The 12,221-nt window shown below is 41.8% G+C and overlaps 1 protein-coding gene across 1 annotated transcript in view; it reads left to right on the top strand.

Annotated features, from left to right (window-relative positions):
* Positions 1-4,584: 4,584 nt before the first annotated feature.
* The window catches only part of LOC138964316 (L-methionine gamma-lyase-like), a gene marked incomplete at its 5' end in the record, with an annotated part of 7,990 nt that continues 353 nt past the window's right edge, over positions 4,585-12,221 (top strand). Inside the window, 5 exon segments of the mRNA XM_070336234.1 lie at positions 4,585-4,696; positions 6,981-7,094; positions 7,379-7,513; positions 10,881-11,026; positions 11,883-12,221. The exon segment at positions 11,883-12,221 is cut by the window's right edge and continues 353 nt beyond it. Of these exon segments, the coding sequence (XP_070192335.1) occupies positions 4,585-4,696; positions 6,981-7,094; positions 7,379-7,513; positions 10,881-11,026; positions 11,883-11,958 (583 nt within the window).

The following is a 12,221-nucleotide window of genomic DNA, read 5'->3' as shown; positions in this document are numbered from 1 at the left end:
AAAGAAGACAGTAAGAGGAAGGAAGGAGGGGAAGAAAAGGAATAAAAAGAAGAGGGATGGGTAGGAGTTGTGCAGAAATTAAAGTTGTTGTCCGGCTTGTGGAGCATTGATTCTGGTTTGCCCAAAGCGGCCTGAACGTTCAATGAACGAGTGTACTCTTGACAAAATGTTCCTGTTCAAATCTAGAGAATACTGTCTGTCTAAATTTAGAAGGTGGGGGAGGTGAATACTGTGGTTAAGGAGGGTATGTATGGTTTCTTGACGTGCTTCGCGATAATTTGGACAATCTAATAGGAAGTGTTTTACGGTTTCGGACGGAAATGCGCAGTCACAAGATGCATCTGTAGCAACGTGTCGTCTCACTAGATCGTTATTAAGATCACTTATATATAGCCTGAGCTTACAGTGAATTGTTTGTGATATGCGATCTCCAGAATACCAATAACACGGCAGACTTAAATCGTTTTTTTGACAAAAAGTGCTTGAAGGACTTACTAAGTTTTATGTAGTCTGGTAAAGAATTCCAGAGTTGTGTTGTAGATGGGAGAAATGAGTTTTTGTATAATTCAGTGTTAAACGATGGAACTTTCCTATCTAAAGGTCTGCGCTGGCGATATGGATTATTAATTGATATTAATGGTGGCAATATCGCAAGTAAGTAGTTTGGCACCTTACGGTGTACAATCTAGTGAAATAATATCGATTTTTGACGTTTACGCCTCTCTTAAAGTGAAATAACGCCTGACTCGTCGTACAGTTGTTGATGGCTTGTACCGCGGACTGCTCCAACAATGGTCTTCATCTTCAAAGCTTCATCTTTGGCGGGAAGTGATATCTGAAGAGGTTGATTTTGTGTGTTAGTGTTAGTGTTAGTGTGTGTGTGTGTGTGTGTGGGGGGGGAGTTTTGTGCAATAACGCATCCTTTGAACACTTCTATGACAAATGACCAAAATATCGTTTTTCTAGCTAAGGACCCGCTCCTGCCAAGGGTATAGTACCTAGTAAACGCCCACCCCCCACTTTTGGGCAAAACTGGTACATAGGGTGGGTGGGCGTATTCAAGGTAGTTAACGGTAATATCATGTTAACCATCAATTTTAAAAAAAACCTCATTCTCGCCTAAACTTAATTTTTTAAATCAATTTTGATATTACAACGTACTCTTTTGCACACGAAGATAATAAACAAAAACAAACAAAATTAATGACAAAGAGTAAAACAAAAAAAAAGTAAGGCCTGATGGCGATTCGAACGCGACTCAATCGCGCATCAGGCGAATTCGATAACCGTTCGGCTATGCAATCAGACACCAAATTCTCGCCACTGTAATGCATTAAACAAGACGCAAGCACGCTTTTGCAACACGCCGTTATGATCGAGCATCGGTTGAAATCTTTCGCGAGCAGAAGCTCGTATTTGACCGCAATGCATCGGTGCTTAAATGACACCAATGTGTGTCCATGAGGGACATAAATCTACGAACAATATTTGAACAAGATTTATTCGAACTTGACGGTTTTAATGGACAGTGTTGGTGAAGTTACTGACAGGTAGCGACTTTACAGGAGGGGGAGGGGTCCTCTAACTTTACAGCTCGGAGACAACCCGGTAAGGACTTACCGGTGTTTCATAAATAACACTTAGCAGTTGGCGGACTTATTGAGTTTTACAGGCCAGTATATGAGTTGCAGCTTTTTCAAGAATAAATCTTGTTGAAATATTGTTTGTAGAGAGGAGCAAGCATGAGGAATCTCCAATTCTAAAAATAACCAATTCTGGTAGCTGCCGACCTTCCGCCAGACACACATTAATACCGGGGGGAAATAAATAATTACTGAGCAGTAAAAATAAATACCGGGCGGTAGTTAAACGACAGTTTGACTTTAAAGGACACAATTTTGCAGCTTTTTCAAGAATACGAGCCCAGGGTTCCGGCCTGAGATATGGAATCACGCCATTACCAAACCAAACCTTCCCTCGGCCCCCACTCCGCCATATACTGTCTTCCCCCATCTCTTCTCCTCCTCCCCCCTCTCTTCTCGCTTCTTGTTGTCCAGTGAGCAGAGAAAGATCAGATAGCGTGACCTACTGCTGCGACAACCACAATGGAAAATCCGTCTTTTCGAAGAGAACAACCCGAGGGGCTGAGATCTAGGGAATTTTGGAGGACGAGTCAGTCTTCTCAGGGAGATGAAAAAGCGAGGTTCCTAACATCTGCAGCTCAGGAGCACTTTGTGCTCTCACTTGATTAAAGTCGTCTCATAGGACAATGGATGAGTCGCGAACACAGTTGTTGGCTGATTAGTATCTTAAGCCCACATCAAAGCTCCGTTATCTCCGCGGTACACCTTAATCCTCACGATTTGATTCCCAGTTTCTCCTCCCTGGCGGGGGCCGCGATCTCGTATCATACCGATTTAAAACTTTTCGAGTGAGTTTGGGTTTGTTGTTGGGGACAAACTTTCCGGCGACGGTGTTGCCCCTCCCCTCCCCACCTCTTAAACAAAAAAGACAAAAGGGGGTCGTATGATGGTGCATCACGCATGTCATAATTATCCGTTTGCGTCCTTATTGCCCATAGGAGATCATACAGTCGGCTAATGTGATTTCAGTATTTTGTTTGGTGGCTTTCATGTATATACATTATGTGTATGGTTGTTTTTTCTTCAAAGAAACATAACCAGTTTGATTAGTTTTATTTTTTCTGTGGTTTATTTTGTTCATGTTGTTTAGAAGTTTGTTCTTTGTTTCTTTGTCGGATTTTTGTTCTTCTTTGCTTTTAATATTTTTCTGCTTATTGGTTAATGTTGTTGCTTAATTTTGTTGATGGAAGTAGTGGTGGTGATGTCGACATTTTGTGTGTGTATCTTCTTTTTTTTAATTTTATTACATTTAGTCAAGTTTTGACTAAATGTTTTAACATAGAGAGGGAATCGAGACAAGGGTCGTGGTGTATGTGTGTGCGTCTGTCTGTCTGTCTGTCTGTCTGTGCGTGTGTGTGTGTAGAGCGATTCAGACCAAACTCCTGGACCGATCTTTATGAAATTTGACATGAGAGTTCCTGGGTATGATATCCCCAGACATTTTTTTTTCTTTTTTTCGATAAATACTTTTGATGACGTCATATCCGGCTTTTTGTAAAAGTTGAGGCGGCACTGTCACACACTCATTTTTCAATCAAATTGATTGAAATTTTTGTAAAGCAATCTTCGATAAAGGCCGGACTTCGGTATTGCATTTCAGCTTGGTGGCTTAAAAATTAATTAATGACTTTGGTCATTAAAAATCTAAAAATTGTAAAAAAACATTTTTTTTTATAAAACGATTCAAATTTACGTTCATCTTATTCTACATCATTTCCTGATTCCAAAAACATATAAATATGTTTTATTTGGATTAAAAACAAGCTCTAAAAATTAAAAAATATAAAAACTATGATCAAAATTAAATTTCTGAAATCGATTTAAAAACAATTTCATCTTATTCCTTGTCGGTTCCTGATTCCAAAAACATATAGATATGATATGTTTGGATTAAAAACACGCTCAGAAAGTTAAAACGAAGAGAGGTACAGAAAAGCGTGCTATGCAGCACAGCGAAACCACTACCGCGCTGAACAGGCTCGTCAGTTTCACTCCGTTATGCACAAGCGGCGGACTACGGTCATCGTGACAAAATGCAGTGCGTTCAGTTTCATTCTGTGAGTTCCACAGCTTGACTAAATGTAGTAATTTCGCCTTAAGCGACTTGTTTTTCAATCAAATTGATTGACATTTTTGTAAAGCAATCTTCGACGAAGGCCGGACTTCGGTATTGCATTTCAGCTTGGTGGCTTAAACATTAATTAATGACTTTGGTCATTAAAAATCTGAAAATTATAATAATATTTTTGTATATAAAACGATCCAAATTTACGTTCATCTTATTCTACATCATTTCCTGATTCCAAAAGCATATAAATATGTTATATTTGGATTAAAAACAAGCTCTAAAAATTAAAAATATAAAAATTATGATGAAAATTAAATTTCCAAAATCGATTTAAAAACAATTTCATCTTATTCCTTGTCGGTTCCTGATTCCAAAAACATATAGATATGATATGTTTGGATTAAAAACACGCTCAGAAAGTTAAAACGAAGAGAGGCGTGCTGTGCAGCACAGCGAAACCACTACCGCGCTGAACAGGCTTGTCAGTTTCACTTGGTTATGCACAAGCGGCGGACTACGGTCATTGTGAAAAAATGCAGTGCGTTCAGTTTCATTTTGTGAGTTCCACAGCTTGACTAAATGTAGTAATTTCGCCTTACGCAAGTTGTTTTCTTTTGGGTTTATGGGGCATACAAGGATAATGGCTACACGCTTCGGGTGACGTACAGGGCAGTGCTACTGCTTTGTCCTGGAAGATGTGCGTTGTTTGTCTTGCTGATTCTTTGGCTTGTTTGGACACCTGACCATGGCTACCTGGCCACCCCTTCCCGACAAGTTTTGCTACAGTGGAGCCTCCATACCTTTCTTGGGTGTTTGTTATTCTTAAAAGGGGGGTTCCACTGTCCTGTATACTCCCTGTTTGCTCTTTGTCAGCACCAAGTACATGGGAGGTCACAGTGACCTAGTGGCTGGCTGCGTCACCACGAGGACCCTGGACCAGTGGAGGCGACTGAAGAAGGTGCAAGGATCCATCGGAGCGTGTCTGGTAGGCTTTTAACACAAACACTGTTATCGTGTCTTTGTGTTCCAGTATTAGAAATGGGATGTGGTACCAACAGAAAAATGTCCATGTTTGTGTGAAATGAAAATGGGCATTAACATTTTCTTGTCTTATCTTATCTTATCTATTTTGTCACAATTAAAGCCCAATTCCGGAAATGACTCTGCAATGTGTGTATGTGTTGTAAAAGAGTAACTACTCTTGAAAAATATGAGACAAGCTTTCCTGCGTGACATGGGGGCCCGGTAGCTCAGTTGGTATAGCACAGCTTCTAGGCTCACAGGTTCGAATCCGGGCCAGTATGGACACGGGTCAACTTTATGTGCAGACTCAGAGACGGTATCCATGTTCCACCCCCGTGTCACCACAGTGGCACGTAAAAGACCTTGGTCATTCTGCCATAAGTGCAGGTGGCTGAATACACCTAAACCCGCACACACCTGGGCAGCGCGACTCTGTCGCTGCTAGCTTTCCATCTGGGAGGAAGCGACCCGAATTTCCCAGCGATGGGACAATAAAGTTATGAAAATAAACATAAAAATGAATGAACAAAATTAGATTAAATTATTGTCAATCACTAGCGAGCAGCACGTGGACAAGGACCACGTGCGCATGCATACCACTGATCTTAAAATACTGGATTGCGCGTCCCTTCTTATTGGCTATCACAGCGTTGACGCCACCGGATCCGCTATCTTGGGACACTGTTGTTCGATACCGCGAGAGAAGACTGCTGTCAACTCTCGAAACTACGATTATTTCCCTTGGACCATGTTTGTCAGTGTGGTGGGGTTATAGTAAAGATGGCGGCACTCTGGCTACGCTGTTTCATTCGCTAATAATAATAATAATGGACATTTGCTATAGCGCATAATCATGTATATGCTCAATGCGGAAATGAGACGGAAATGTTGTCGATATCACTTTTGCACTGAGCTCAGTTTTGCCCAATTGACCAATGGAAATCCACGTAACATATGAAAGTATCCGCTCTTGCTGTGCACTATCCATTATTTTTTTTAGATCAGAGTTGTATACATACCTGCTCGCTAGTGATTACCCAATATTGACGGACTGTGTGATGATATCTTCTGCTATGGTCTGTTGAGACAGTGATATCAAAATCGAGACCGGAGGTCGAGATTTTGATATCACTGTTGAAACAGACCAATTGCAGAAGATTTCATCACACAGTCAGTCAATGTTAGATATATTGCTAATTCTCTGGACATTTTGTATTTACTGTAAAGAAATTACAAAAGTATTTGTCTCAGTTTTGGCTGTTTCATATCCCTCCCTCTGATTATTATTTCTTTTTGTTCACTTTTTTCTTGTACTTTTCAGTATTTTAAAATGTCTTTCCTTTCAAAAAGTCTTTAGTCACTTGCTCAACTAAATTCTGGGATAATTACATTTTCATATATATTTGTTTGTTTTTAAATTTAGGTGTTTTTGTTTTTGAAGTGGGGAAGCAATAAAGAGGTCGTCGATATCAAAACTGATATCGACGGAAATTTTGTCGATATCACTTTTGCACTGAGCTCAGTTTTGCCCAATTGACCAATGGAAATCCACGTAACATATGAAATAGCAATATTGACCTATGTCACTGGGAAAAACGTGCCTAATTTTGCCAAGAGTATCCGATCTTTCGCAACCTGTACAAACCCAACAGAGGTATTTCTAAACATCGTATATTTTTTTACTTGGTATGAGCTGAAATCCAGAATAGATAGACTGCCAATGTTCAGAAGCATTTAAAAAAAAAAGAGGATTCCTGACTTTTAACAAAAGCAGTTGCATATAAGCTGCAAATGATACAACCAAGTGGGGTAACAGCCCACTTGTAGCCATTCGCGCTGCAAGCCGTTCCTATAGTTTTGTTTTTACAAGTTTTGTTTTGAGAGCTAAAGAATATAATTGCATTTTAACAAAAGCACAAATACAGCAATGTATAAAACTTATTTCAATTTCTGATGATTGGTTGTAGTACATTTATGACAATTGTGAAGTCAGCCGTTAGACGGGGAGTTATTTGTTATTTCATTTAATAATAATAATAATATGGGAGATTTATAGAGCGCTTGACGTTCTCTAAGCGCTTTACAAAGTTGTCTCTTAGCATTTCACTTTTGCTATATGAAACAAAGCAGTTGGTCTAATCGAGATTGGCGTCTTGCTTTTGTCAAAGTCTACACACTCGGATTGTTCTTCTAATGTCATTTTTGGCAACTAAACTTCAACGCACTCTGGTTGTGCTTCTCAACAGTCTCCACATGACTGCAGTCTGCTTCTTCGAGGACTGAAGACGCTGCCAATAAGGATGAAGAAACACAGCGAAAACGCGCAAAGGGTTGCCGAATTTCTGTCCAAGCATCCCAAGGTGAGTGACATTAAGGTTTACTATCATACTAATACATTAACAAATGAGGATGACAGTCGGTTGTTCGATCCAATGCTAATTGTTATACTCTCAGGTGCCAAGAGATTGGTTCCGCATAAATCTCTCTTAGTCTTGTTGATTATGTCGTATTCAAATAAAATGATAACGCTTACGTCCCTTTGTTTCTCAGATTTTACGTTTACGGGCTAGTACAGTTCATTGAGGACTAGCTTTTGTTTTATATTGCGTGTAACTCATTATTATGTTGAATATAATGGTTCTAGGTCCTCAGAGTGAGCTACCCTGGTCTTCCTGATAGTCCAGGACATGAGGTTGCCAAGCGACAAATGACGTCATTCAGCGGAATGATCATGGCCGACATTGATGGTGGTTATGACGCGGGCAAGACTGTTGCTGAGGTGACATTTTACACTCGCGCACGAACTCATGCTCGCATGCATACGCGCTTAAGCGCGCACACACGCACGCATGAACACGCACGCACGCACGGGCGCTTGCACGCACGCACGCACGCACGCACGCACACACACGCACGCACGCACGCACGTACGCACGCACGCACTCACGCACGCACGCACGCACGCACACGCACGCACGCACACGCACGCACGCATGCACGCGCACGCATGTACGCACGCACGCACCCTCGCACGCACGCACGCACGCACGCTCGCACGCACGCACGCACGCACGCACGCACGGGCGCGCACACACACACACACACACACACACACGGGTACACACACACACGGGTACAAACACCAAGAACAATACACGGAGCAGACAGATAGATGCACATGACGTCTCTGTCTTTGTTTTTCTAGGTCTCACTGTTTGGTGAATTCGGAGGAATCGTTCTTACGGGGGGGGGGGGGGGGGGGGGGGGTAAGGAGTGTATGGGTAAATGCGACTCAGTTCAGTCTGGTTGCCTAGCATATATGTATTCAGTTAACGTGCCCTGAAATTGAGCCTTATGTCACTAATCGGCAACCAGCTTTGCTATGCAAATGAGTCACGAGAAGCATTCCAGGACATACACAGTCAATGGGTTTTCTTACTAAGCGTGTTAACAACTAGCGTTGTCATCATTTTCACGAGTTTTCATTCACAAGCACCTGGGAAATAAATCTCATGTTCCCCAAGCAATAAATCCCCGGTTACCATAGTTGCAGGAAACATGTTATACATGGATAATCAAAAGCAAACCCAATAGAAACGCTCGGGGATTCTTCGGCTCTTTTCATTGGTGTTTCCCCAGACCTAAACAGACGACACGACACTGCTTTGCAAAATTCCAAAAACGAACTGGCAAACTGGCAAAAGTAAACAACAATCAAAACTACTTCTTGAAAGGTCATACATTCATCAAAAACAAATGAAACCTTGCGATATGTTTTGTCTTCTTACAGAGTCATGGAGTGCGTGTATCTGTGTTTCGATACACAGACGTTCGGAAAAACACGAACGTCAAGTTCAAGTAAAACGACCCCTGACGCACACATTTTGACCCGTGCACAAGACGTTGTATCGATAACCGAAGCACAAATAAGAAATAATAATAAAAGCAAAGAAAATAGCAACAAGATATGCAAACATCTAACAACGCCGAGCAAGCAGAATGACAGGTCTAATGAAAAACAAAGAGGTACTGAGTCAGAAACAAGATCGCGATTCTTTCCTTCGCTGCACGACGCAAATCTTCTGTAGCTTCCACATTCGATCACTCAGCTGGCGGGGATGTAGCTCAGTCGGTAGCGCGCTGGATTTGTATACAGTTGGCCGCTGTCAGCGTGAGTTCGTCCCCACGTTCGGCGAGAGATTTATTTCTCAGAGTCAACTCCTTGTGTGCAGATTCTCCTCGGTGTCCGAACACCCCCGTGTGTACACGCAAGCACAAGACCAAGTGCGCACGAAAAAGATCCTGTAATCCATGTCAGAGTTCGGTGGGTTATAGAAACACGAAAATACCCAGCATCATGCTTCCCCCGAAAACGGCGTATGGCTGCCTAAATGGCGGGGTAAAAACGGTCATACACGTAAAATTCCACTCGTGCAAAACACGAGTGTACGTGGGAGTTTCAGCCCACGAACGCAGAAGAAGAAGAAGAAGAAGAAGAAGAAGAAGAAGAAGAAGAAGAAGAAGAAGATCACTCAGCTTAATATTTATAACAGAAAGCCGAGGGGGTGGAATACCGAGATGAACCTACAGAACTGTGCATCCTAAAACCTGACATATGCATCCCAACATTTTATGAACTCAAAAACACAGAAAGTTGCTTTCACACGCCAGCTTTGATTGCAACAACGTAAAACATGTATTATCAAAACGGAACTCGTGTTTCAAAGCATGGCTCCCTGTGTTGATTTGGCACTTATTTTCTCACTACCAAAATGATGACAAAAACGATGTTTGGTAGTTTGTTGTCAGACCAGCTTTTTTGTCGGTCCTCTGGGGGCATATCGACTTTTGTTTCATATTTATTGACCGCGGCCTTCGGCCTTGGTCAATAAGTATGAAACAAAAGACGATATGCTCCCCCTCGGACCGACAAAAAAGCTGGTCTGTCAACAACCCATCAAACATCTTATATTGTCATCTTTTTTACGAGTTTTCGGTTACAAACACGGGAAATAAATCTCATGTTCCCCATGCAATAAATCCCCGGTTACCATAGTTGCAGGAAGCAGGTTATACATGGATAATCAAAAGCAAACCCAATAGAAACGCTCGGGGATTCTTCGGATCTTTTTATTGGCGTTTCCCCAGACCAAGACAAACGACACTGCTTTGCAAAGTTCCAAAAACGAACTGGCAAAAGTAAGCAAAAAACAAAACTACTTCATGAAAGGTCATAAATTCACAACAAACAAATTAAACCTGGTGATATGTTTTGTCTTCTTACAAAGTCATGGAGTGCGTGTATCTGTATTTCGATCCACAGACGTTCGGAGAAACACGAACGTCAAGTTCAAGTCAAACCAATTGACCCTGACACACAAACTTTGACCCGTGCACAAGACGTTGTATCGATACACGAAACTCAAATAAGAAGTAATGATAAAAGCAAAAGAACATAGCAACAAGATATGCAAACATCCAACAAAGCCGAGCAAGCAGAAGGACAGGTCTAATGAATAACAAAGAGGCAATGAGTCGGAAACAAGATCGCGATTCTTTCCTTCGCTGCACGATGCAAATCTTCTGTGACCTTTGACCCAACGTAGCTTCCACATTCGATCACTAAGCTTAATGTTTACAACTGACAACCGAGGGGTGGAATACTGAGAGGAACCTACAGAACTGTGCATCCTCAAACCTGAAATACTTATCCCAACATGTTATGAACTCAAAACACAGAAAGTTGCTTTCACACGCCAGCTTTGATTGCAACAACGTAAAATCAAAACGGAACTCGTGTTTCAAAGCATGGCTCCCTGTGTTGATTTGGCACTTATTTTCTCACTACCAAAATGATGACAAAAACGATGTTTGGTAGTTTGTTGTCAGACCAGCTTTTTTGTCGGTCCTCGGAGGGCATATCGACTTTTGTTTCATATTTATTGACCGCGGCCTTCGGCCTTGGTCAATAAATATGAAACAAAAGACGATATGCTCCCCCTCGGATCGACAAAAAAGCTGGTCTGTCAACAACCCATCAAACATCTTATAATATTTCAAAGCACCCGGATTTGTTTCACCGGCAAACGCTGAATAAGTCACGGCTATTTTAATTTTTTTTGTCGTTTGCATTGAAAATGTTTCAGAGCCTACGTGTGGCGAAACTGGCCGTGTCGCTGGGTGGGGTAGAGAGTATTGTGGAGCATGTCTATTCCATGAGTCACGGGCCTTACCTGATGAGCGCGGAAGAGATCAAAGAAGCCGACATCACACCTGGCATGCTGAGAATCAGGTAAGACGACCGGCCACCTATATGAGTTGGGCTAGCTGTAGATAAGATTTTGAGTTGAGCAGAGACTGACAATTATTGCAAGTTCTTCTTGTTCTTTTTCTGCTTTCCCGTTGCCATGCTAGACTGTCAAGGTTGTCGATGTGATGAAGTCTGCAGTTCGCCGCAGGGACTCCGCTGGGCCCCACAGTTTCTCCTTCAGGTCCACCATCTCTGGCGCAAGTTATTCAATCCAAGACGGGAACGCAGAAGAAAAGCAACACATTAATCAATTATTGCTTCTCGTTTTCGAGACGAGAAAGGTTTCTCGTTTCACGTAATTATTACTTACTTTGTCCGTGTAATGCTATGCGACTAACCCCCTTTACTAGTTGATCCGAAGCAGAGGTTATATCAAACCAAGAGACAATTCCTTCAAGATGAAAACTAAAGTCAATACATACATGTGACCATCCACCACGGAATGAGTCGCATGTCACCTTTGCATGATTTTCATATTTTTACATTTTCCTAAAGAGTTTTTGATGCTCTATCCAGTGGTGAAAACCGTTTTAGAAAAGAGCGAAAACTGTTTGAGTTATAAGCCTGTGATTAAGGTGACCCTCACACTGTTACCAGACACTCCCCGGACTTATATTAAGCCTAGCGCAGAACCGCGCGAGGTGACATGCGACTCATTTCGTGGTGGAGGGTCACATAATATGTGTATCTCTCAGAATAAGCGAATAGACATTCTTTGTTCTCTCACTTACTCTTCGGCACATGTCGTATGCATTTCTAAAGCGCTTGCTTCCCTTTGTGTATCAGATCACACACACTCACCTTTGCTGTCTTTATCATTTTCCTTTCATTTGTACAGCATCGGTATCGAAGACGCCGAGGATCTGGTGAAGGACTTCGCTCAAGCGCTGGACAAAGTGAAAATTCTTATGTGAGCCACGCAAGATGGAGCTGCCGTTCTGGTTTAAACAAGGTTTTATTCTATCAAAAATGATACAATAATTAAACGAGTAACAATAGGGACACGAACTCAAGCGAATGCATAATTACGTGCCCTACGAGCTTCCGTTCGGAGATTATTTGCAAGTGATTCGGTGCAAGCATGAGTTTTCGTCGTTTTTGTATCAGTGAGAGAACTTTCCACATGTGTACATTTATTTCTGCAAACCCATTCAGTTGTTAACATCTGTTTTAGTGT

The sequence above is a fragment of the Littorina saxatilis genome, linkage group LG1 (assembly GCF_037325665.1).
Source record: "Littorina saxatilis isolate snail1 linkage group LG1, US_GU_Lsax_2.0, whole genome shotgun sequence".
Classification (NCBI taxonomy): domain Eukaryota; kingdom Metazoa; phylum Mollusca; class Gastropoda; order Littorinimorpha; family Littorinidae; genus Littorina; species Littorina saxatilis.
The sequence above is the reverse complement of the archived record's forward strand: the minus strand, read 5'-3'. Positions and strand labels throughout refer to the sequence as shown.